The sequence below is a fragment of the Harmonia axyridis genome, chromosome 4 (assembly GCF_914767665.1).
Source record: "Harmonia axyridis chromosome 4, icHarAxyr1.1, whole genome shotgun sequence".
NCBI lineage: Eukaryota > Metazoa > Arthropoda > Insecta > Coleoptera > Coccinellidae > Harmonia > Harmonia axyridis.
Window position 1 is genome coordinate 38,349,926 of NC_059504.1, and position 27,909 is coordinate 38,377,834.

At 34.9% G+C, this 27,909-nt stretch overlaps 1 protein-coding gene across 1 annotated transcript; it reads left to right on the plus strand.

Annotated features, from left to right (window-relative positions):
* Positions 1–1,259: 1,259 nt before the first annotated feature.
* Positions 1,260–25,575, plus strand: LOC123678078 (propionyl-CoA carboxylase alpha chain, mitochondrial-like). The gene is made up of 10 exons (XM_045614871.1): positions 1,260–1,601; positions 4,115–4,312; positions 15,129–15,296; positions 18,856–19,103; positions 21,978–22,175; positions 22,336–22,618; positions 23,189–23,480; positions 23,946–24,345; positions 25,173–25,360; positions 25,422–25,575. Exons 1-10 carry the CDS (start codon positions 1,545–1,547, stop codon positions 25,535–25,537), a joined length of 2,148 nt encoding a protein of 715 aa, XP_045470827.1. The 5' UTR covers positions 1,260–1,544; the 3' UTR covers positions 25,538–25,575.
* The last annotated feature ends 2,334 nt before the right edge of the window (positions 25,576–27,909 follow it).

Here is a 27,909-nt window from a genome sequence, read left to right on the forward strand (position 1 = left end):
GAAATAATGCCATATTACAAGTACCGACCGGAGACCATCCTGGAAAACGAACGCTATAAGCTGTAGTGGGATCGTACAGTTTTGACTGATAAAACAGTCCCTCACAATAGACCAGATATATTACTAGTCGATAAACATCAAAAGACAGCATTACTCGTTTACGTAGCAATACCAAATAACAACAACCTGCGTCAAAAGGAGGTCGAAAAAATTTCAAAATATAGGGACCTCGAATTTCAGATAAAGCGTCAGTGGGGAATGATATCAACGAAAACTATTCCAATTATCTTCTCAACAACTGGAATAGTGCCCAAAAATCTCAAGAGGAATATCAAGCAAGTATATATTATAATAATCATGTTTATTCAGAAATCCACAGTATGAATAATACACAAACAATATCAAAGAACAAACATTAGTGTCTCGATAAGTGTAGAAACACTTGTTTCGAGATAATGAAAAAGGAAATAAAATATAGTATATAAAATATAGATACATGTATTAAGCGTGGCAAGTAATCAGTCCAAAATCAATAACAACAATGACAATCCGGAACAACAAGAGATGTAATATAATGTAAAAAGCTGTTCTTTTAGGTACTGCAAGGACGGTGAGAAAATTCCTAGGAAGCGAAGGACAGGTCCAAGGATCACGTGTAAGAGGACCAGAAGTTCGACGAGAACCAGGGAGACCACAACGACCGGACACGACCGAGCTCTACCCTTCTGATATTTTAAATATCTGGGATTGAGTGAATGTTCCTCTTAGCGAGGAGTGAGAAGCCGACGGCGAGGAGAAATCCTACGCGTATAGGCAAAAGTCGGGAATAATCTAATATTTATTTAATAGATATGTGATCAATACATATAATCCTAAATAACACCAGAAATATCGTATTATTTTGGGTTCCTCCTGAGGTACTGATATGTTAAATAATATCTAAAAATATTTAGATCAGTACGCGAGCGGAGCTGCAGTTAAAAACTTGTGTTACATAAAATAAAAAAATCTGCAGCGTGATAATAACGAGGAAGAATACCCTCTTGATAAAGAATGATATACTAAACACTTTTACCGAGACATTCCACTACGTCAAGATCTTATGTAAACGAGACAATCCATACAGAAGCGTATTTCATCTGATTCTCAAGTCTTGGGCTAGATGGAATGGAATATGCCTCGTGTAAACGATCCATCAGATAGAAAACCGGTTTATCTAACTTCTACAATGAAAAGGTAAACACAACATTCGACGATTCAGTTCAGATTCGTAAATATAACGTACATATTCGGACCTGAATGTTAGATTCGATTCGAATTGTTATTTAAGATGAAAACAAAATGCAAATTCTGGAGTCGGTGTTGAAATATATTTCTAATACAAAGGTCAGGCTTTAGTATCCAAGCAATAACAGAGTCTCTTATCAGTAGTTAATTTTCGTTTTCATTTCGACTACTAAAGATAAACCTGCCTTTCGTTGATGAAGACGATATTACAACTGAGAAGATAAATTAGTTTGTGCTGTTCGGTGATTGAATTGACAATGGCAACGTGTGTAGTTAGTAGACGTTTATTGGATAGATATTTTCCAAAATTAATGGTAAGTGATTTACTCTTCAAATGATTGCAACTCCCTCTTATTTTACATCCATATTCAATCAGATCAACACTTATTACCATATCATAATAAGTATATCACTTTGAAAAAAGATTGATCCATAGCTGAATCTGAAAAAAAATGTAAAGAAAATATTAAGGGGCTCAAGGAAGCACATATTCCGATATTAATTAGGTCAACGGTAAAACAGTCAAATAAATAAAAGTATTACCTATATACTTACTACTCAACAACTGAAGTGTATATAAATAGAATATTGAAATATTTTGCGTCAATGTTTAAAAAAGACTAATGATACGGATTAGTATTATGTAAAAAGCAGGGGCGTACCCAAAAGTGAAGTACTGATGGAGGTAGTAAAAGTCATTACTGCACAGTTTTTTATTTCGGTCTTGCAACACATTTATCTGCCAAAAATTTATAATTCCCGCTAACCTCAATATCTATTTCAAACTTCAGAACCGGATCAGCACAATATGGAATATTCTCGGAAATTTCACATTTGCGCATGTGCATGACGCACAGGGGGAGCTCAAATTCTTATGGAATTACTCACCACCCTATGCAAGTATTCCTATCTATAGAACACTGCAAATTAATGGGCAAAATCTGACTAGGGGTTCCGTGAATATGATTTACTCCCGATGAAATCGAAATAGAATATTGCATTGAGATGTGAAATAGTAATTCAAAACTGAATTTTTGAAATTGTTATTCTCATTTTGGAACGAAAGACCTGAAGTTAGGATTCGGAAACTAGACATTTATTTGAATTTTTCGTATTTGTTCTTCTAAAATCTAGATATTTTGCAGTGAAAAATGAGGTTAATATATTTTCTGTTTTATTGCAGAATATTTACTTCTAAATATACAGGGTGTTTCCCAATTGAATGTCAATATTTATTGGGGTGATTTTTGGGACCATTTTAAGAAAAAAAATTTCATATGAACATATGCCCAAACCTTTTGAGATACAGGGTGGTAAAATTTCTCAAAAATAATTAATTTATTATTAATATCTACAACACCACATCAGATATTTCAATGAAATTTGTCATACATGTCCTATGAATCAAGAGGTATTTTTTAATGTATCACTTTTTTTCAATTTCACCAGTGGCGTTCGTACGTAATTTGAACTGGCTATTTTGGCCGACATTGATGATACGCCACAGTTTTTTCCTGAAATAACAATTATTTTTGAAATTCTCAATCATTTCTTACCAAATTTGATCACTTGACTTTTTCAATCTGATGCACAGTTTTCGCTTAAAAAAATAAAAACCGTTTCTCTGCATGATCATGACAATATCATTAATATGACAATATCACCATGCACAGACATACATTGATTTCAATTTTTTAAATGAAACCCGTGCGTCGGACTGAAAAAATTCAAGAGATCAAATTGCTCATTATTGAATACAAATTTCTTTTTTTTTTACCACCCTGTATCTCTGTAACGTTTAGGACATATGTTCATTAAAAGTTTTTTTCTTGAAATGGGCGCAAAAATCATCTTCATAAATATTGACCAAGAAAAATTTCGAAAAATGTCAGCGCACTTAGAATGACAGCTCGCTTTTTTTTGTAAACTCCTGTCCTAGATTTGGCTAGACTGATTTTTCTATAAAAAATAAAACATCGCCTATATTGAGCAAAATCAGAAAAAATTTCCATTTTCAACCAGAATGGAACTTTTTCACAAGAGATATATTTCGAAAGAAAATAATTTTAAACGCCAAAAATGGAAAATCATCTTCTTCTTCAGCCATGAAGTTGTCCTTCTGCCTACACTTCGTTTCCTCAGTATTTTTTCGTGAATTATTGAATGGAGTTGAGCTTATTTTTCTGGATGTCTCATAATATGTTCGAAGTATTTCAGTTTTCGGCGCCTCATAGTGATGACTAGTTCAGCCGTTTTAATGAGATGCCATAGTACCTCTTCATTTGTTATTCTGTCTACCCAGATTTTGGCAATAGTAAAAAATATTACGATAGCTTCAATGAATAACAAAAATGTTGAATTTTTCGCTATTCATTTGTACACCGACTCTCAAGTCAAACACCGCGTCTTAAGTACAAGAAAGATAGAAATTAAATGATATAGGGAAAATTATTAATTCAAGGTTGACCGTCTAACCAATATCTCCGGAGAAAACTTAACTCATTCTTATTTGAAAATTTGTTTTTTATAAACTAGCCAAATGAAGAGTCAAGCAATGTTGGACTAGTATTTGAAGAAAATAACCTTTTTACACTGAACCTAACCAGTTTTTTCAAGGTTGCTGGCATCTAATTGCTCATTAACATTTCGAATATGGAGAACCTGGAGAAGTCATAATATGACGAAACAAATGTCGTAAAAATGAAAATAGCGGGAGTAAAATATTGTTTTTTATTCACAATTTCAAATTGGAATTCCGCGTCAAGTAATGACCGAAACAATCAAATATCAAATTGATGCTTGATCTTTTTCTTTTACTGTTTTCTAGTTACAAGGACTAACGTCAACATTTCCTGGACAAGAAAAACGAGGAATATACACATTAGACCCTATAGATAAAAATGAGACCACCTTCAATAAGATGCTCATTGCCAATCGAGGAGAAATAGCATGCAGAATAATAGACACTTCCAAGAAAATGGGTATTCAAACAGTTGCAGTCTATTCTATTGCTGATAGGCAATCGGTGAGTTGTCCATTCAAAGATCTGAAATATATCCGACATCAATAAAGCTAGGACTTTCCGGTCAAAACTATTGAAATCATTAACATGGTATCCTCACATGTTTTTAGTTTTCCAATAGGAATGATACAATTTAAAATTTTGTAATGGTAACGATGTGTATTATATTTTGACATTTCTTATGTCTTATGTATTCAGTAGGATTAATTTAATACAACAACATTCAGAAATTGTTAAAGTGTTCTGTCAGTGTGCCCATAATAGAAAAAAAACTGAAAAAAATAATTAATTAATTGATAACTTCTTATTCCTTCCTTCCATTTGAAACATATGCTGATGATAAACTCAGAAATATATGCACTCCAATTTGGATATAAAATGTTCTGGGCGAACAAAAATCAGTCTTAACAAATGGCAACCAAATTAAGGAATCTCTGTCGCGTGAAAAAGTTAACTCGTAAGTAATATCATGAGGGCATCTATTTTTTCCGGAAAATCAGAAAACACGTTGCTAATTAATATTTCATCAAGAAGCATAGATAATGCACGACTGCTTCTTGTAAAAAAATATTATTTTCTATTTCCGTTTTTTTCACAGGCAAAATTATATTCCCGAATCATATTTGACAAGACTATTTCTGGAGAGTGGAGAACACAATTACTTGTTACCAAGGGTATTGTAATTTTTGCTAGAAAATTTTGACATTCCTGGCAAAATTTCTTGAAGCAAAAAGTAGCAACCTGCACAGTGGCCAAAAAAGTTAGGTTTTTCTTACCCGGTAAAAAATATACTATTTTGGCGAAACAGTTGTCAAGCTTTTCCGCGGGTAAACTCGAAAAAACTGCTGATACGTGATATCATACAGTTTTTCCATCTAGAAAATATTTTTAATTTAAAATTTAGCGTATGTGATTGGTGGGAATTAAGACGAGGGAAATAGTCGCCACAAATCACAACAAATTCCTTCTATCAAAATACACTTCGTTGAATGTTAGGAGAAAAAAGGTATGATTATAGTTGACAAAACACTGCAAGTATCGAATTCATGCAAGTCGATATTGGTCTAATTTACAATCTATTTCAGGGTTTCTCATTTACTCTACTGGGAAAAATATAAGAAGTATTCGTCTAATTTCTTTTTCCGTGATTAAGTAGCATGAATACAATAAATCAACACGAATAACATAAGAAATATCAAAAAATAATACACAGCGATGCTATCATAACCATTTCAAATTTAATCATTACTATTAGAAAACCCTGTGTTCCACATCGATTCCTTGAATTTTATAAAATTTGATTTAGTGATTTTTCTGGAATAACGTTTTTCTGTTTTAATTCTGATTGTCTTCTCGAAGCTATTAATAACACAAATATCATTTGAAAGAATATCTGAAAATATTTGTCATTAAACAGAACTACTTTGAACGCATTTTAATTATCACTTTCACTCCGTCCTTGAAACAATTCTCAAATTATACTCAATAACTTATAAATTGATCTAAAATTACAGGTAGTACACTGATAGTCAGGTGGACGAGTCTAATAATGCATCCAACATGAATACCTATTTACGATGTTGCAGTTTATCGACCATTCTAAATATTGAATATCAGTTTCTTCACCCACTGAAAGTGTACCTACTGATTATTTTCATTGTCATGAATAATTAATTCATTCAAATGATACAAATCAAGACGGTAAATATTTGTTGCAATATTTACTAGGAGACAGCAATATCCGGCCATTTAACAAACGAGCTCAGAGAAAATAATCAGTAGCGAATATAAGTATTAATTTTTTTTATCCCTTTATTCATTATTTATTTCATTTTGATCATTCTTCGCATGAAATATGTATAAATTTCGATATTTTGAGACCACATCGAAACTATTATTATACGAATGAACTCGAATACACTACTCAACTTTCTACTACAACCACAGAAAAGATGTTATCTTCAGAAAGAAAATAATAGATACTAACCAAATTTACCAAAATATTTACGGAGTGGTGTCAAACAAACCTCTTTACCTAACCTGCGACAAAGAACCGTAAGCAGTAGGTTGTTAATCAAGCAAACAATATTTTCTTTCAAATATTTCGATTCCATCTATTGTGCCCAAAAATTTTTTATTTGAATAGTTCAACAGTTTTAATGAACTTTCGGATACCGAATGTCCGGTAGTCAAATTGTCCGATTTTTTATCGAACGAGTTTATGTACTCACATTTGTTCTGTTGTAAGTACTGGGTGAAAAATAGAAGTATTAAAACCGTTACCCATTTCGATGATTTCCTCTAGAGTAATTCTTCCTCGGATTTTTCTTAATAATTTCTCATGTTTACTTATGTTTGTTAATTAATTTTGGAATTGATAGTTTCCTGAAAGCGGTCATGTTAGCGATTTGAAAAATTGTTTTTTTGACTTAAAATTTTCTTCGGTTAAAGGAACCGTAAATGAATGAACTGCTCCACGTTGAAATGTTCATTAACCATCGCGGAAATATTATCTACTTAAGTATACTACAGGGCTTTCTAGTAAGAGGTCTCATTTCAAATAGCCCGCTAATTGGGCAACTGTCACTTTTGAAGCTGCTATCTTTTGACATTCGAGAAGTAAAAGCTACTCCATTACTCAAAATGGAACTTAACAAGCTTCAACTGTGCACTGAAATTGTTCAAATTGAATACAAAAAATGTGAAAATCTTGAAGCCACAGTTCGAAAAAATAAAGCACTTTTGCACCTGAAGCACCTTCTCGGTCGACAATAGTGAAACTGTTGTGTGAAAGCTTCAACTGTGCACTGAAATTGTTCAAATTGAATACAAAAATTGTGAAAATCTTCAAGCCACAGTTCGAAAAAATAAAGCACTTTTGCACCTGAAGCACCTTCTCGGTCGGCAATAGTGAAACTGTTGTGTGAAAGTGTTGACCAAAACCCGGGATTGTCGATTCCTTGCCTCGAATTATACATTCCATAACGACATTTTACCGTGCGTTGCATAAAGATTCAGTTCCTAAGGCTTTTAAAATTCGGTTAATACAAGAACTCAAGCCGATCGATCACCACAAACTTCTGCATCTTTAATGATTGGGTCCTTGAAATGCACCAAAGTGGATTTTCATCGAATATTCATCTTCACTGACTAGGCCTGTTTTCACCTCGGAGGCTTTGTCAATATGCCGAATTGTCGCATTGAGGTCTCTGCGAATGATTATTGAAAAGCCTCTCCATCCATGGGCGCCCGCAGAAATTTTTCTCAGGGGGGCAAAATAAAAATTATTGAAAAACGATAAGGCGTCCATGATTGTCATTGATGAAAACCGAAAAATTGTTGAGAATCCATTACTTTCCTTTTTTCCATGCCCTTTGGATTGAGAAAGTAATATTGAGTGTGTTGTGCTGAAAAATGAGGCAATCAAAATCTCAGGGGGGGCCACGGCCCCCCCTGGCCCTCCCCTTGCGGGCGCCCATGTCTCCATCCTCACTGTTTGGTGCGGTTTTTGAGCTGATGTTGTGATTGTATATTACCTATTCAAAAATGAAGCAGGTGCAACTGTTGGAAGATTCTGGTGTGGACGATGTTTTTTCTCAACAAGATAAGCGACGAAACAATCGCAATTTTGAAGTAAAAGTTTTCTAGCCGTTTTATTTGTCGAAGAGGTGATCGCAATTGGCCACCGAGAATTTGTGATTTAACACCTTCGACTTTTTTTAGGGATCACGTGAAAGATAAGATCTATGCCATTGTTCGACATTCGATTCAAGACCTTAAAGATGGTATTCTTGAAGTTATCGAGTACATAAAACCGCAAATGTGCGAATTGGTCATGGAAAATTTCATGAAAAGGTTCTACAACCGTAGCCATTGTAGCTATTTGACTGATATCGGTTTCCATCGTCAATGGCATACCTTCCTCTTTACAATAAAATAAATATCCATTGATTCCTTTTGAATTTTACTGGTTTTATTAATATCAAAATGAAACCTCTTATTGCAAAACCCTTTAGATATATATCATCTTCATTTGTTTTGTGAGTTTGCATATTTGGTGGTAGTAATTGACATAAATTCTATAGCCTAGGTATAAAAAAATTACTAATAAATTGATTATATTCTGAATAAATAATTCAAATCAATATATAGAAATTATGAATAAATTCGAAGCAAAGTAACGTAGTTGGTTAATTAAAATCTTCCGTCATAATTAATTATGAAAAGTGTACATAAGCCCTCAATTACACTTGATCCGAATGAAAAAGTGTAATTCTTTCATGGTGGGCTTGATTAAACTCTCCGTGTTCTTTGTGAAGAAAAATGTTATTTACACCGGAAATGAAAATGAATAATGAATATTTAAATCAACCCGAAAAAAATATAACATTTTCACCAGATTACGGGGAAATTTTAATTCCTTTTCCTCTTTGTTCACATTAATTACTTAAATTATACGAATGGAAGAGCTGGATAGTAACGAACGAACACACTGGACAAAAAAGAAGACTTCAAATATTCCAAACATCCATGCTCAGAATACCTCTTGGTAGAAATAAGTTATATTAAAATTTAGCGATTTTATCGGGCTTGATTCTTAAAGAACTTTTCACACATAATATTAGCAGGGGGTTGTTCATGCCAATTTCGGCTCACATCATAATTTTCTATGATTAACTTTAGGAATGGTTCCAGAAATGTTGAAGTTTTCTTTTTGAGATTTGTAAGTAGAATCCGCATATCGCAAGTACAAATAATAATAATAATAAAGTTTATTTCATAAATAAACACTTTACATCACGGAGGTACATGAGGTATGACCTGTATGTGATATTAACTTAATTAAGATTTCTGAAATAAATGTTCCATAAGATAATTCAAAAGAAAATAATTACAATACCAGGAGAAAAACAAAAATCATTCATAAGCACAATGTAAAAAGTCATTTCACATCCGATATTTATAATTAATTGTATTATACTGTCTCAATCAGGTAATTATTGAAGTCGTCATCGTTGCATAATCTGTCATAAATTGGTGAGTGAAAATAATCCAACAGTCCATCGTATGACGTCCAATGCTTCTCGCGGAAATCGAGAAGTTCGATAAAAAAAATCGAGAATATAACTGCCTAGGCGCCCGGAGGTTTTGAGCCCTAATCATTCATGCGCCTTTTGGACAGCACAGATTTGTTGTACCTAACATTGTTGTCGGTTATTTTATCTAGATGAGGAGCTTTAATAATAATACGATCCTCCCATGGGCGCCCGCAGAAATTTTTCTCAGGGGGGGCAAAATGAAAATTATTAAAAAACGATAAGGCGTCCATGATTGTCATTGAAAACCGAAAAATTGTTGTGAATCCATTACTTTCCTTTTTTCCTTGCCTTTTGGATTGAGAAAGTTATATTGAGGGTGTTGTGCTGAAAAATGAGATGATGAAAATCTCAGGGGGGGGCATGCCCCCTCTGCCCCCCCCCCCTGCGGGCACCCATGGATCCTCCTGGTATTCGACATGAACGTTTGAATGATATTTTACATTTACAAACTTTTAACTTAGTTTGATTTGTTGTTACGGTGATATTAGGAATTTTTTGTCTATATTCTGCTTAGATTTTTTTATGATCTGGTTGTACGATAAACAAAATAAAAACTAATATTTTCGTTTGAAACAATTTTTGACTCAATATTCGAAAACTACAGACCAAATTGACAAAATTATAAAGCGATCTAATCGAATAATGACATGACTTATCAATACAGACATGACGGAATGATCAATAGAGCTCTGTGTTCAGGTAACGAGCGCTCAAAGTTATGTTAAATTTGATGTGGTTCTCAATTGCAACTAAAAGGCATGAACGGCTGTAGAAAGTTTATTATGATCACTGCAAATACTGGATATTCTACTGCATGCATTTTTCAAAATTGCAGCACAAAATTTTGGCGCATATAGCTAATAGTAAACTTCATTCTCTTTTTCAATTAGGCCGTCAGTCTTCTACTGCTTCTTCTCAGTGTTATCCACCTCTGGCGAACTATTGAGTTCTGTTCTAGAAGGTGCCAATATGCGAATGAAAAGTATTTGTGTAACTACTTATTACACAGTCTCTGTGCCAGTCGATATTTGGCCAAACACGCACTTCCATGTGCCATTTTCGGTCTCTTGTATTTCCCCATGACCTTTCAGTCACAAGCCTTCTTTATGAGGAGGTTCACGTGATTTTTGGCTTTGTAGAATATCTTCGCACTTAAGTCTATTGAATAATCGTCTAGGAATATTATTTTCAGGCCAAAGCTGATGTGACGTGTTGTTTCCAAGTGAGCTTCTTGTTTAGTATCAATCTCTGATACTTGACCTCGTTTTTCCTTAGAAATTCTTAAATTCGACATTCCTCCCAAAAATTACGATGTGTCCATGTTCATTTCTTTTTCGGCTGAAGAGATCAACCTTATTCCTGTCAGGATTCACTTCGATTTCCCATCAAGTGAACCATGATTTTAGTCTTGTGATGACTCCTTGCAGGTACTCAGCTGCCATTTTGGGAAACCACGAACTGGCAAGAATGGCGATATCGTCAGCATAAAGGGCCATGGTGATTTTTACTGTTTTCGGCATGTCGGATACATATTATTTAAAAAATAACGTTCGCAGAAGAGATACTTGCAGGATTCCGGCTGAAAATTGTTTCACTGAAGACAGTACTCCATCAACTTTGGCTCTAAACTTGCGAGAATACAGGAAAGAGACTACAAGTTCAACCAAAGATAGTCAGAAACCGGAAACAAGCTGTTTGTTTAGCAGTCCTTTGTGTCTTACTTGATCAAAAGCTGTTGTCACTTCCTGTGTCTCAATTGTGGTTTAATCAGTCCGTGAATTGTTTCACTACTCGGAGTGTTGACTTTGAAAATTGTTTCAACTGCAAAATCTTTTTTTTTTATTATTGCCTTAAAGTTTTTCCGTTATCTGCAGAAATTTAGCATCATTGAAACCACGAGACTTTCTTCCATTCCTTAGGAAAGTTCCTTAGTGAATATAGCATTAGCTATAATCGTCAGTGCTACTACGGCTTTCCGAGATAGGTTTCGTCACAGCTAATAGTGTTCAAAACAAAAAGTCATTATTCTAATGACATGATCCTAAAGAAATTTTGGCATGAATCTCTAAGAAACTACAAAACTTCCCTATATTCGGATCATTTTCTCTTCGAATTATTGATCTTTCGCACTAAATCTGAAAATATCAATCAGCAATCGACGCCGTTATTATATCAAAAAAAAATCAAGTCTCTTCATCTTTTCTACCGAAAATTATCGAGTGTACCTATAGAATGAAATTCAACCACGAAGAAGTCTTCACTAGGACCACTTCATCATTTGCGAGAGAAAATTCGAACATCGCAATTTAGCCAGCACCTACCTAGACTATGGAATATGGAGGTAAAACGGTCTAGGTGTAGTAAAATTGATTGTCACTCAGGCCAATCCTGTTCAGTCTATTTTGGCCTGTTAATAATATTTGGATGTTTTATTGCATTTTCCACATATTGCATGTATATTTAATGGAAAAGAGGAGAATAACCAGACTCGAGTACTTACAACCACTTAATTAAAATCAAACAATCGTTGTATATTTGAAAAGGATCAAATTTCATCATTTAATTATCAGATCGGAACCAAACCCACGATTCTAAATATAGTATTCTGAATTAGTTTGTACATTATAACATGTAATTAAAACGAAAATTCCACACAAAGGTTCAACATTTGCATTATTTATCACTTTGCTCTATCTTTATATAGTTGGTACCTTAGGATGTACCTAATATCAATGTGTTAGAAAGAAATGCAAGGATGCGAGGATGACCGAAATGAACCAAGGAGCCAAAAGGTTTGACCCTTTTTCCTTCTACAAACAATGAATTCCAATTAGAAAGAAGCAAAGAGTATATTCTCTACCTCTGCAAATATTTTGTCTCTGGTGTCAGCATTTTACTTGTAGTTTCATTTCCACTTAGGCTTCTAAGTCTTATACGGATTAAGAATTATCAATCTAGAACAAAAGATTAATATTATTGAATCTTATTTGAAAGCTGACAGCATGGATGAAGTAGTTGGGCGATTTATTTTTGCTTAAACTGTTAAAAGAGTATTGAATATCTTTCATTTTATGAAAGCTTTCATAGTATGCAATTCATGCGAAAAATATGAAGCACACTTTCTGTGTATTCTCCGATCTAATTTCTATTGTAATATGAAGTAATATAAAGCAATCCTAATGCAGAGGACAGGCTTGTCTTCCAGTGAAACTATCATCTTTAGGTGGTGCGTATGTTTATATAGGGTGTTTTTGTTCGAGGTATATAACTTTAAGTTGGCATTACTGTTCAAGATGGCCACCGATTTAACAGCTGTCAAGTGATTTATTCTCAGTTTGGTTCGACAATGCATCATGAATAGACTCACGCCTGAACAACACTTGCAAATAGTGCAATTTTATTTCGAAAATAATGGTTCTGTGCGGAATACGTATCGCGCAATACGTCCATTAGCGATGAAGCACACTTCTGGTTGAATAGATACGTAAACAAACAAAACTGCCGCATTTGGAGTGAATCCTCAAGAGTATGTCGAAACACCGTTACATCCAGAAAAACTGACTGTTTGGTGCGCTTTATGGGCTGGTGGAATCATTGGTCCGTACTTTTCCAAAAACGATGCTGGCCAGAACGTTACAGTCAATGGTGATCGGTATAGAGCCATGATTACTAACTTTTTTATTCCTGAATTGAACAACCATGATGTCCAGGAGCTGTGGTTCCAACACAAGACGGCGCAACTTGTCACACAGCTCGTACCACAATCGATTTATTGAAAGACACGTTTGGTGACCGCCTAATTTCACGTTTTGGACCTGTGAATTGGCCTCCAAGATCTTGTGATTTAACACCGCTAGACTACTTTCTGTGGGGCTATGTAAAGTCATTGGTCTATGCGGATAAGCCACAAACCCTTGATCATTTGGAAGACAACATTCGCCGTGTTATTGCCGATATACGGCCACAAATGTTGGAAAAAGTCATGGGTCATATGACAGAAATCATATTTAAAATGTAATGCCACAAGATTATCTTGTGGATAAATGAAATTCATGTCAATCGAATAATCCATCGTTGTTTTATTGCAATTTAAAGTTCTATAGCTCTGAAAAAAAAAACACCCTTTACTTCATGTCTACAAGTCCATCCCTAAAACACAAATAATTCTTTACACCTGAGGCATTTGTTATAAATACTCAACACTGGTAAATTCTAATCAGTGCTTTCTATGCAAAAAGAAAATTATATTTATTTGTTTCTCATTTGTAAACGTCAGTTTCCAAAAACACAATATTAATCAAGAAAGTTTATTTTATCAAGTCACTAACTTGTAAAACTGACAGTTAACTTGCAAAATTTTTACAAGTTAGTAGTATTATTTACATTAGAAAATTTTGTTTTATCGTCATATATGTTGAAAATCATGGTACAATTGTTATTTCCAGTAACACAGATTTTTCCATGTGGGTATGTCAAAAAAAATCTTAGGCTTTCTGTTCCAGGAGGCCGAAGATTTACATATTGTCTGTATAACATGCAAGGCTTGAAGCTGCAGCCATCATCGGTTATGGTGAATCTTCTTGTTGTTAAATTTTTTGTTTGCCGCAATGTCACAATAACGTATTTTTCCATATCTTCTAGATCATTCATGTTTAAGGAGAGAATTTCGTCACATCGACAACATCCAAAAATCCCAAATATTGTTACAATTTTAGCCAGCAACCACTGGTCATCAGGAGCATGTAAAAGAAATTGTTCAGCCTCTTCTTTACTTAATACCTTGGCCTTTTTTGGCGTATAACGCTCATTTTTTCATTTCAGAAACGCTATTACCTTTTGAAATCTGCAAATGACAACTAAACGTCATATTTTTCAATAAATTTTTTAAGGAAAACAAACCTGCGAACATGGGCATTTTCTTTCATTTCCAAGCAGCTTTTCAGCCTAGACCATTTTGCCCATAAAGTATTAGGGCTGAATCTAGCTGATAGTTGATTCAAGTAGACCAACAAACATCTTCAGTTACCCCAATCACACTATTTTTGTTTTGCCACTTTTTGAAGTCGTCGTATTCTCGCTCGTAACTTGAAGCTGATTTTGCAGGTAATAAACTTGAAGCTACACTACTGGCTGCCTCAATAATTTCTTTTGGCACATTCATTCTCTCTTTCGCCAAAACAAATGTAAAGAAAAATAAACAGACATGTTCATGGCAACGCTTCCATAGCTTACATAGACTTGTCTATGATAGCTTACGACATTTGAGACAAATTATTGAGATTTTTTTGGAATTTATCTAACCTTTTTACAAATGAGAAACAAATAAAATATAAAACAATACACGCAAGGTAACGGGTTTTACTGGCTCAAGGAGGTAACTGACTCGCCTGCGGCTCATCAATTATATCCTCCATTCGCCAGTAAAAACCCTCTTACCTTGCTAGTAATGTTATATACTATTTCGTTGAATATTATCAAAAATTGAACTTTGGCATGCTTCAAATATAGGATGTCACCCATAAATTAATTTTGAAAAAATATTTTTTCTGCCTCTAATATCACTAGATACATTAGTTGAAATAATTATGCTAATTTTCCTTAGAATAAAGTATCAAATCTTATCCAACCAATCTCTAAATTCATCATTAATTGTTGAAATTCTGACCAGAAAATAGTTCCAACTTCATTCCCAGAGAATAACATTTTACACTTTTTTCCAGAAACATGTCAGTAAAGCTGATGAAGCTGTATTTATTGGGCCGGCAGCTGCTTCTGAATCTTACCTCAACATGGATAAAATAGTGGAAGCCGTTAAATCTACAGGAGCGGAAGCTGTGCATCCCGGCTACGGTTTTTTATCTGAAAATGCCCAATTCGTTCAGAAACTGGTGAGTGGAAAAGAAAGCACGTAAACATATACTTATTGAAATGAAAAAGGTTCTCAATAAATCATAGACTAAACCAATGGATTTATTTCCTCTGCGTTTTTGAAATAATCGGCCAACCAGAAAAATTCATTTATTGTTCTCATTCCGACTATCGTGCATATTTTTTAGTTGTCTTTTTATTGATTATACGAACATGTTTGTCCAGATTGAAGTGATATTCTTCAATTTACATTACACCAGTTCGAAAGCATCTGTCTTTAGTTCATTCGCAGGTCTCCATGTTTCAAGTGATTGGTGGTTTTCACAATGAACAAGAACTGTCCTAAAATTTGCCGACAATAATTGAAACATAGTGTACAATATACAAAAGCATTGGAAATAATATGGTGAAAGGATTGTATAGGCATTTATATCTTCAACTCAACTTCAAGTCACTAAAGTGGAGGAAATGTTATGTGTCCTTAGATCCATTAGTGCAATTTTAAATTAATATTAAGGCATGTTATATGACTATATCAAAGATAGAAGTTGCCAAAAAGGGTCAAATCAATTTTGACCCCACATTTATAAAAAGCATTTTCACCAGGAGTGAATCATGAAATGATGAATCTAACATGCAGCCTTGACTTCACAAGAAGATTCGAAGTAGTGCCTCAGCCGAAACAGAATGGGCATGCTGAAGTCGATAAAAATTGAGAGTGAGATTGATAATTGTATTCTTGCAGTGACGTACAAAGAAATTAATTGTGGAGGTTTTTTTGATTATAATATCACTCTTCTCAAGAAAAAGATTATTGAAGTATATGAAAAAGTATCTCCGATGAAAGTCTGGCGAGTCTTTCTCGAGCCAAATGTCGTAGGTACGCCCTCTCTCTAAAGATTGCGGTGTTTCATCCCGAGATCAATGTTGGGCTAGCCAGCAATCTCTGCCCTAGACAACCTCTCACTTCATTGTGGAGGGGCGACTCTGCTGCAACGCGGCGTCCCACATAAACCCACCGGGGCCGCACTAGATTGTGGCGTGACACCTATAACGCCACCTCTCGGGCAAACAGAGTCACTACAAAGGTTATCAGAATTTCCCATGCCCCTGAACTAACGGTGACATCAATGATATGATGAAAAAACGCAATAAATTATCAGCAAAATATATTTTAAGAGAAGCAGAGGAGAAGGTTTTTTCACGATAATTTGATCAATCCCTCAAGAAAGTAGGTGAGATAAACCTTACGGTATGTAGGTCTAGGTACGGAAATAAATCAACAGTCAATCCTGTTCTTCCTGCTCAGTTTTTTTTGGCTCCTAAGTTTGAGTTTTGGTATGTTTATGAGGAATATAGGTATTAACTATATATTTGGAATAGATTGGTTGAATATGATGGATTATGAATGGTTCTACTGAAATGTATAATCATATTTTCCCTATACCAAAGAATATCATTCCAACCGTCCTCATAATTTCAAACAAATATCAATACTTCCCACATTGTCAAAGTTCATCGAGAGGCTTCGTCATTCTCAAATTCAGAGTCATCTCAACAACCAATCTCTTCATAACACCTCCCAAGGAGGGTTCCGCCCTGGATATAGCACTAGCACTGATCTCGCACAAATATCAATACTTCCCACATTGTCAAAGTTCTTCGAGAGGCTTCGTCATTCTCAAATTCAGAGTCATCTCAACAACCAATCTCTTCATAACACCTCCCAAGGAGGGTTCCGCCCTAGATATAGCACTAGCACTGATCTCGCTGAAATCTCGGATGAAGTAAGCTAAGCAATGGACGAAGAAAAACCCTAAGATTAAGATTTAATTAAGGAGGTTCCATTCCAAAGAAATAGTGGTATATATACAGGTATATACAAAGTCACTTGAACTAATCCATGAAAAGGCTAAATACCGGGGTTCATTTGAAAGTATTGTAAAGTAATAAATTCACTGGCCCCGAAGAAATTTTTAGAAACTTGGACAACCCTTGTATAATCGAAATATTCTGAATTCATCCAAGTGACTTTGGATATACTATACTTCCAAACTTCATCAAAGCTTTCTATGTAATCCATTTCGATATATTTCTGGACTGGTTGAGTTTGTCGGGGTTTTCTGAACGTTCAAATGTGTACTATGTTTTTGTACAAACATTCTTCCAAGACCAATATCTTACTACTGATCTCGCTACTGATGTATTATATTTTCTATTCAAGGAAACCGATGACTTATTAAAGAATAAGATTCTCTTTTTGAATTATCTTCTCACAGAATCCGTTTTCCATTTTGTCTTCATGAAAAAATTCTTGATTTCTTCGAACCTAATAATAACACTTCTATCGCTTTGTTCACTGGAACAAGGTGCCCAGGTATCAACAATAAATTAGTATATTGTGTCTTCGATTGATTGACGACCAAAGTACCATTTTATAATTTAAATTTGAATTTGTCTTCCATTGCGATTCTTAATTTCATACAATTTTTTTTTCAAATTAGTTATGGCATTAAAGAACCTAAGTACCTACCTACTCATTTTCACAGAAGAAATTATTGGTGTTATTCATTGTTGCAAAGAAATTTCTCGTATATAATGGAATTAAATTGTCGTAACCGATCTCACTGTTGGCAGGCGACTAATATTCAAGCCACAGCGCTAGTACATGCCTCAACTATTTCCATCCCCACTTCGCCGTTGAAGGAGAAGTCTCGTTTATTAGATATCGTATCACGCCGATGTTTTGATTATTGAAATGTTCTACTAGACTATGAGTTGAATAATCTTTTTGAATCCATTTACCGAAGGATTATATCTGCCGGAAGATCTACCTATAGGTCAGAGTGCTGATAGATCAAGACACCTGATAAACTCAGTTCGGAAACCTTCACCAGCTCTGAGTTTCCTTGCGCAAATCGTTATCATTGATGTTTGTTTTTCGTTGAATCGATCAACTGTAATTCTATTAAATTGGGATAATGAAACACCGGATTTCTTAACTAATATATTGAATTTGGCTGTACAAGTTATGTGTTTCCAAGGTAACAGCTACGAGCGTACTGAATATGGTACCCCCAATTTCCTGGGGATGTTAAGCGTCGCTTTGGATTTTGCATACCAGAGCGCAATTCAGGTTCCTGATTGGTCCACGTCTTCGTTCCTTGCCCTAAGATGGGACTTCAGGATGACCATATGTAGCGCCAATGTGGCGCCAAGGATGTTCCTGTTCTATTTTTAGCCCTTGCTGTACCTGCAGGGGTTGGTTTTTCGACCTAAATGCGTCTTTCTGAATATTCAACTGCCCGTAAAGTTTGCGTGAAATTGACTGGACACAACAATGTTGATTTGAAGATTGAAATATCTTTCATATCATGTTTATGTGTCAGCGATGCTCCTTCTATTCGTGAATTGCGCCATCTACTTAGCGGTATCCTCAACATTCGATGCAATCAAGTTTATTTGACTGAGTATGAATTTGAATTCTATCATGGTTCAAATATGTTATTGGCTCAACTGAAAAGCCTCTCAAATTCAGAAGAAACAATCAAATAACCTCCAACTTTTCTATTTCCTCAGGAGGAAGAAGGAGTATTTTTCGTAGGTCCCTCTATCGGTTCGTTGACTGGAATGGGCGACAAGTTAGAATCCAAAAGACTGGCGGCCAAGGCTGGCGTAAACACGATTCCCGGATACGATGGCGTAATAAAGGATGCAGATCACTGTGTGCAAATATCCAGGGAAATTGGCTATCCGGTTATGATAAAGGCCTCGGCTGGCGGAGGTGGCAAGGGGATGCGTATTGCCCGAAACGACGAGGACGCCAGGTAAGAATTTTGACCGGTTATCCCGACACTCCTAGGACACTGCGATGCAGTGGCGGCTCGATAGATTGCCGATGAAATCCTTATGTTGAATTTCTTAGGTGAAATAAGATTGGCAGCCTTCATCTCGGAACATGACCTTCCTTTTACAATTATGGAGTATCTACTGATCCATACAATTTATCCCAAGTCAAAAGTAGCGGCAGAATTGAAGTGCTCCAGAACAAAGACCCACTCAATTGTTGAACACATCATAGGTAGATACGGTTGCACCAAAAATTTCGGATAATATTGTCCGTTTCCTCTTATAACTGACGAATCGACTGACAGGAGTACAACTGAACATTTAGCAGTACCAACTTAGTTAATCAAATCCCCTGTGAAGGTTGCAATTGGCCTATACTGGCATGGCAAAACAATATTTGAAGAATAGAATAGAATCTCTTTATTTTCCATCGACCAACAAGGTATAGAAAAAGTCATAACAAAAAGAAAAAAGTAACATGTACCTAGTTCACAAAAAAAAAACATTTTAAAAATCGAAACTTTCAGATCAAACTTCTTCTCCAAAATATTCTTCTAAGTTGTAATAGGATTGACTGACAATAAGTTCACTGAGTTTTCTCCTGAAACGAACGAGATCCGAGATATGTCGTATATCGGCTGGTATCTCATTATAAATTTTTAAAGAGATCACGAGGAAAGAGTTGTGGGTTTTCGAGAGTCGATGCGTAGGTATTCTAAGGTCGTTTCTAAATCTTGTATCGAAATTATGATTATACCCATTATTTGTAAATTTTTTCTTATTCTTGTGCACATATACACCACACTCGATTATATATAGACCGGGAAGTGTGGCAATTGAAAACTTTTTAAATAGTTCTCGGCACGATGTCAGCCGATGAACTCCCGTCATTACTCTAATAGCACGTTTCTGTGCCCTAAATACGCTGCCCGACTCCGCTGATATTCCCCAAAAGCAGACACCATACCTAAGTCTTGACATTACTTGCGCATGAAAAAGGCCGATCAAGTCATTTTGATCCAGAATACCCCTTGGACTGCGCAGGAGGTAACAAGTACTATTTATTCTGGACGCAAGCTTTTCATAATGGGACTTCCAAGTGAGGGTGTCATCAACAATGATTCCCAAGAAGGAAACACAGTGCGATCTCACTACATCAATGTCACCACCACTTATCTTCATGTTCAAATCTTTAGTTTTCTGAGGATTGTAAAAAACCATGTAATACGTTTTGGATAAATTCAAGAAAAGTTGATTAACATTGCACCATTCCATTACGCTGGACAATTCCGAATTACATTTCCGCTCAAGAACATTCAATGATCGGTCACTGGTGACAAACGCAGAATCATCCGCATACACAGTAAAATCTGAATCCATCACTGTATCCATTTATACCTCAATGATGTATTTTGTTTATTCACCGAAATAAACTCCATTATTATTATTATTATTATATCATTAAGGTACACGAGGAAGAGAAATGGACCCACACGGACCCCTGCGCAACCCAGATATCATTTGTTATTGTATCTGAGCACACTTGACGCCTTACCTTATCCCTTTCGCTACCAATAGTTGTATACTGTGGTCTACCTTCAAGAAAACATCTGATCCACTGTAGAGCATTGCCCCGTACTCCATAACCCTCGAGCTTCTCGAAAAGCCTCCTATGTGACACACAGTCAAATGCCCTGCTGAGATCGCAAAAAATCCCAGCAGGACACTAACCGTCCTCCAGATGTGAGTAAATTTGCTCCAAAAAATGAAAAATTGCATCTGATGTACAACGGCCAGGCAAAAAGCCGAATTGATTTTTAATCATCAACTCATTGCTCATGAAAAGATTTATCAACCTGTACATGAAACAGTATTCGAAAATCTTCGAAAAAGAGGAAGTCAAAGTCACAGGCCTATAGTTTTGAATATCTTCAGCATCACCTTTTTTATGCAAAGGTATTATTCTGCTCACTTTCAGTTTCTCCGGGAAGGTACCCCCTATAAATGAGAGAATCACCAACTCAGTCAAGGGGTATATAATAAAATCCAGACTTTTCCTGATCATAAAGGTAGGAATCCCATCAAAACCATAAGATTTTTTACACTTAAGCTTTTTATGTAGGAGTTTATAAATTTCTTCAGTAGTGAAAGGCCTCAAAAACATACTCCCATTGAAACTCTGCTCTTTAATTTTTTCTTGTGAATTAAGAGGTGCTGAAATTTCCTCAACCACTCTCCGCGGTGTCACAACAAAAAACATGTTAAACATATCTGCGACCTTCTTAGGATCACTTTCCAATTTTAATGTAGAGGGCTCTCGAATTGAAATATTAGGACCACCCTCAATTCGAATCGAATATACCAACACAAATACGACTGCGAAGAAAATAACAAGGACAAAAATGAAAAAAAATGCTCTTGCGATGCACCATTCCGAAGAAAAACGCGATTTTGATGGAATAAAAATACTAGTAGTTTCAACTTGCCGAATGTACAAAATATGACAGCTTCAAAAGTGACAGCTGTCTAGATAGCGGGCACTTCTAAATAAAACCACATATTGGAAAACCCTTCACTATTCATATATTCTCACACCACCTCGAGTCATCACACCGCCATAATAGTGATTATTACATTTTCCCTCGTACCCAAGTACCTCATGTTCATACGGAAACAATTATTATCTATTTAAAAATTTTTAAAGAGTGTCGTGATGATTTTTATTAGTAATAAATAAAACATGTTGTTTCATTCTATCTTGCAGATTATCTGAACGTTCACAAACAATTCAAAAACTCAATAGGTGGTCTATTCTCATATTTTATAAGTTCTCATTTATGTTATTTTGCTAGAGCAGGTTTCAAATTATCAACACAAGAAGCCATGTCCAGTTTTGGTGATTCTAGAATGCTGGTGGAAAAATTCATAGACAATCCAAGACACATAGAAATTCAGGTATTAGGAGACAAACACGGAAATGTAGTATACCTCAATGAAAGGGAATGTAGTATTCAAAGAAGAAATCAAAAAGTTGTGGAGGAAGCTCCAAGGTAAGAATCCAAGAACTGATTTTTTGCAAAATGAAAAAATTAAACCAAATTAGTGAGAAATAATTCTCACAAAAAGAGCTATCTCCGCATTTCCCCTAAAACACTTGTAATTGAAAATAAAGAATATTTTCTGGCGCACATTACAATACTGATTTTTTAGCACGTTCTTGGACGAAAAAACGAGAAAAGCAATGGGAGAGCAAGCAGTGAGGCTGTGTAAGGAGCTAGGCTACTATTCTGCAGGTACGGTGGAATTTTTGGTAGACGAAAGCAGGAACTTCTACTTCCTCGAAATGAATACTAGACTGCAAGTAGAACATCCAATTACTGAGTGCATAACTGGAGTAGATCTAGTTCAGCAGATGCTGCGAGTAGCCAAAGGTCATAAACTCAATATAAAACAGGAAGATGTAAAAATAAATGGATGGGCGATAGAAAACAGGGTAAGAATGTTTTGAATCATAATCATAACGATTCGTTTATTCTGAAAGCTATAAGAACATGAACAATATTTGAAGTTAGATCCTGTTTTACTTGTTTATCTATGTTTTACTTCTAAAATCAACCCTCAAAATTTAAAGTCTCACTAACACATAAATTTCGTTCATATACATGGTGTTTTTGAATTGAAAGTACCAGTGAAAATATGAGATTCCTTGGATAATTTCAAAAAAAAAATCCTATAATATACAGAGTGCACAATGTATCTCCAAAACAAAGCATTTGCGGCTCAGATTTATAGGATTTTTTTTCTTGAAATTATCCAAGGAATTATTTTTTGGTATGATTATTACAAAAATGTAGGACTACAAGAAACATGTTTCTTGTAGTGCTACATTTTTGTAATAATTATACCAGTTTATCGAATCTTTATTAATCTTTCTTATACATAGATTCATTAAATAAGTACCAAAACTTGAAATTCAATGTTCTAACTAATAAGTGTTCGTAAAAAATCATTGATTAGAAATTGAAATTTTTGATTAAATCGAATTCATTGATTTTTTTCTAAGGTTTATGCTGAAGACCCATACAAGAACTTTGGTCTACCCAGTGTCGGAAGGCTTTATTCTTACAAAGAACCCACACATTTACCAGGGGTGAGATGTGATAGTGGAATTGAAGAAGGAAGTGAAATCAGTATTTACTATGATCCTATGATTTGTAAACTTGTATGTTATGGGAAGGATAGAAACGAAGCAATCTCTAGAAGTATAGCTGCTTTAGATCAGTACATAATCAGAGGGGTCACCCATAATATCCCTTTGTTGAGGGATATATTGACCGAAAAAAGGTTCAATGAAGGTAGGAGCAAGCTGTAGGTAAATCCTAAAATAACATGACTAAATATAATATGCGCCCAAAATCTAATTGCTTCTTTGCAGTTCTTTTTTGAACGCCCGTTCTCCGAAGAGATAAATTCTGCAGAATATCTGTAATTTTCCAATGATAAGCGTTCGAAACTTTATATTTCTACAAGCGTGCGCTTTCAACTCTTTTTCCTAACGCGTTTTGAGTCACAAAGAGTCACTTTCCCACACAGTGCGGGAAAACCCTCTATTTCTTTTCTGCACGCACGCCTATGCGTCATCTTGAGGTAGAACGACAATTTCCAAGTCTTGTGCAAAATTTTGTGTGAATAGCTTAACCAAAACCGCAAAAGAATATCGAAAAAGAAAAATGAATCGAAAATGTCATCTCCAATTACTGAAATTAATGCAATTGCAATATTTGCTATATCTCAAATACAACCAAGATTTTTTTTCACAGGAAACATCAGCACAAACTACCTGAATGAAGTGTATGGAGAAGGATTCCAAGGAAGAAAACTAAACGACTCTGACAAATATAAAATGATTGCTGTTTCCGTCGGTATTTTTGCTAAATGGGATACAAGAAACAGTCAGTTTTTGAACAGTACTAAAATAAGGATACACGAAAAAGTACGTGATAGCTGGGATTTGTTTGTGAAATTTGATGGAGAGGATATTCCTGTGAAAGTATCTCAAACTAACGGTTTATACAAAGTAGAAATAGGAGATGAAATTATAGAAATAAATAAAGATGATATAAATCTATCAGAATCGCTCATCTTGACTAAAATAGGTAACGATGAAGTTGTGGCCATGCAACTGGCTTCTAGGAATGCTCATGGAGAATATCAGATGATGTAAGTAGTAAAAATAATGATAATGATACAAGGACAAAAAACATGAGTATAGAGCAAGTGAATATAGCTTACCTAATAATTCCAATAATTGATCTTGTTAGTGATTATTTCTCTGATAACTGCTTGTCATTCTCTCAGTAAATGAGGCTTAGCATCACTCCAATACTTGTAATGATTTACGTGCTCATGTAATCATACATATGAAAAGCCAATGTTGTACCTAAGGCTGTGGGTCATTATTTAGAAGGTCTGAATTTCTTTCACAAAATTCAAAACTTTTGCACGAGCCTTATCTTACAAGGGTGGTGTTAGTCTTTGTGGAGAATACAGAAGAATTGCTGTCTCCAGATGGTATAATTTTTGCAATGACTAGACCGGGTGTTTTGCATTGAGGAATGCCCCAAAACAGCAACTGTGGTACCTTCAACAGTTACGAGTCTTTCTAAATAGTATATTCGATTATGAACTGAAGCATTCTTACTGAATTTTTCCTCTGCAGATAAAACGTATTTGTTGCAGATCAAATATTAGCTTCAAATGAACCACAGGAACGGAATAATATTAAAAGATTAATGACATTTTTTGTATTAAAATTATTTTCCTATATTCCATTACAATTAGAAGTAATAAAACCCTGAGAACACTTTTTATATATTAACATTCTATTGACGAGAAAATATGCATAAGTTTCATATAACTCACATCCAATAAAATGTTATTATTATTATAGATATTGTTTTTTCTACCACAGGAGGAATTCCATTAGTTTCCTCTCAGCTTCATTCGTAATACACCTTCAATCTTTTTGATGGATTCCTAATTTTCAGTTTCCAAGGAACGAAGCATAACATGAGAATTCTAACAGTACCAGCATTCGATTATCTGAAATGGATGAAACAGAAACCTAAAATAGACGTATCAAAACAACTAATTGCACCGATGCCTGGTATTGTGAAGAGCGTATCCTGTAAAATTGGAGATAAAGTTATGGAGGGCCAAGAATTATGCGTCGTAGGTGAGTGAAACAAATTCGAAAATGATTTTAAAGAAATACATTTTTCATTTTATTGTTACAGAGGCAATGAAGATGCAGAATTCAATGAGCTGTGGTTCAAGTGGAACAGTTAAAATAATGAATATTGAAGAAGGACAGACTGTTGGAGAAAATGATCTTTTAATTGAGTTAGAATAAAAAATTTCCAATAAATTTTTTTATGAATACAATATGTTTAGTGAAAAATCGATTCAAATTGAACTGTTATTATTGAATAATATGAACAACTGGTGCTTGAACTTACCTTTTCCTTCTCATTTCCCCCTTCATCTCTAGATGTCAGTCTCATTTTTCATAAACGATTCCAAAATAATTGAGAACCGAAATAACCTTATTTTAGTGTCGGTCGTCAACAACAGTTCTACAAATACGCAGAGTTTGAAATTCTCGTGAATTAATAACATCAAAAATATTCGACAAAATTTTTTCAATAATGATCATGATCACAGGGATCACTTGGTGGTCAAGTAATATCTGAAGTGCATTGAACAGTTCGAAATTTTCTAGCTTCATTTGGTAACGATAATTTCTCTTCTACAAATAGATTGGGCAAACCTGAATGCAAGTTCCATTTGATTTAAGTTGTTAAACTAATGAGCCTTATTAATGAAAAAATCTTTTACTTGCAAAAAATGAAGCAAATCTTTCTATCTGTATTAATACAAATAAGCAAAACCTTCTACTTCGACAGGTTATCCATAGAAATAAGATTTCCTTATAACTGGATTAAATGGTTATTAAGTCACAATTTAGTTTTAGTTTGAATCAAATCCTTCAACAATTTTGCATCTGGTCAGATTATTTGTTGAAGTAGAAGGGTACGTTTTGTTTTGTAGGGCAATTATGGCTGATGTAGTGAAAGTTGGGAGGTTGAGTTTACAAAGATCATAAAACCTCTTGTGGAAAGGTTATCGAGGGTCTAATTACAACAACCAACATCACGTGGTGATGTTGGTTGTTGCCCGAAAACCCATTGGGTCTTCCTACGGAGACCACAGATGGACGGCTGGCTTTTATTTTGGACTCCATTTGTTTGTTGTTTTTCTTCAAGTGTTGCTCATCTAACACTTTTTCACCGTACTGATGAGGGCCGAAAGCCCGAAACACGTGTCTACGGTTGGCGCTTCTCCTGAGGGCATGTCCAATATTCTTTTTCCTTGCATCATAAAATCTCACATACTAGGCTTTTAAACGTCATTTTGCTTTGAAAAAATAATGTACAATGCTACTATTACTTATTTCAAAATCGCAAACTTTTAAAGATTTTGGCGCTACTGATGCCTGTTACCACATTTATCTCTGAGACGACTTTATCTTCTCTGAAACGCCTCAAAACTCATTCAAGAAACTCCAGAAGCAGGAAAGATTGAACGGTTTGGTTAGGCTAAGTTAATTGCAATAAGGGTATATGATGTAATTCTTTTGAGAAAGAGCAATCAATAACAACGGAGCATATGTAGATGTAATCTCAGCATTAGCAGAGGAAATATAAACAGGGTATCATACATTTCAACGTATGATACCTACAAGAGCACAGATAAAAAACTCGGCAAAAACTTTGTTTCCCCGTATAAATGTATAATAAGCTTACATTATTAATGTAAACTAATCATAAGCTTATAAATATATATATTGACTTCCTCTTCATCCAAACAAAATCTTCTCCATCCTATCTCTTCACTGACGGTTGACGACTTTATAATTAAGTCTGAAAATAAAAAAGAAAAGAACCAGAAAGGAGTAATAAATGTTAGTTTCCATTATATTTATTCGAAGCTAACAACCCATTCTAAAAATAAATCTGAAATTGAAAGGATAGCTTGGAAACCACCATGAAATTTATAAATTGGACAAGTATTCTCCAAGTGGTCAATGGTTTCTTCTACACCACAATCACCTAGTAGGCTTTCAATAGAATTCCATTTGAAGAGCATACTATTGCAACGACCATGACTAGTCCTAAGTCGATTCAAAATACACAAAATTTTCCTAAGAAAATTGAAACCTAGATATTTCTCTGAAGGATCAACGATAAGACTTTAGTTGAACACATTACAAGAACTCCATTCCGAACGCCATATTTCGTAGTCACTTTCATTAGATCAAAGGAAGGTTTTAATCCTCAAGGGTGTATAGCTGTTATGATTTTTCAATAATAACCCTTTTCTTTTTTCATAAACACAATTTGATGTTTTTCCACAATTCCATCAGACCGAACCCCCCGAATTTTTTTGTGCTCCAGAGACCAACTCAGTGCGTTCCTCGAATTTTTCTCAACAATGCTCGATAATATGCGGAAGGGATGAGTTCAAGTCCGTCCATCACTACCTAATACCTTTGCAAACAGTCATAGCGAAGTAATTTTTCACTTCCTTTCCCATTCGAAGATGCAATGGCAACAAGGGGGCTTATCGAATAATACGATTCGTTCCCGAGTACGGTAGGTAGTAGGGGGTGGGGGGGACGAGCACAAACGTGAACCGAAAATCTATTTTCTAAGTGAAAATAGG

Bases quoted from the DNA above. Each gene is read 5' to 3' on its own strand.
- LOC123678078 (XM_045614871.1), top strand. From the start codon at position 1,545: ATGGCAACGTGTGTAGTTAGTAGACGTTTATTGGATAGATATTTTCCA. The intron at 1,602-4,114 runs GTAAGTGATTTA...ACTGTTTTCTAG, and splicing joins GATATTTTCCAAAATTAATG to TTACAAGGACTAACGTCAAC. The intron at 22,619-23,188 runs GTAAGAATGTTT...TTTTTTTCTAAG, and splicing joins GATGGGCGATAGAAAACAGG to GTTTATGCTGAAGACCCATA.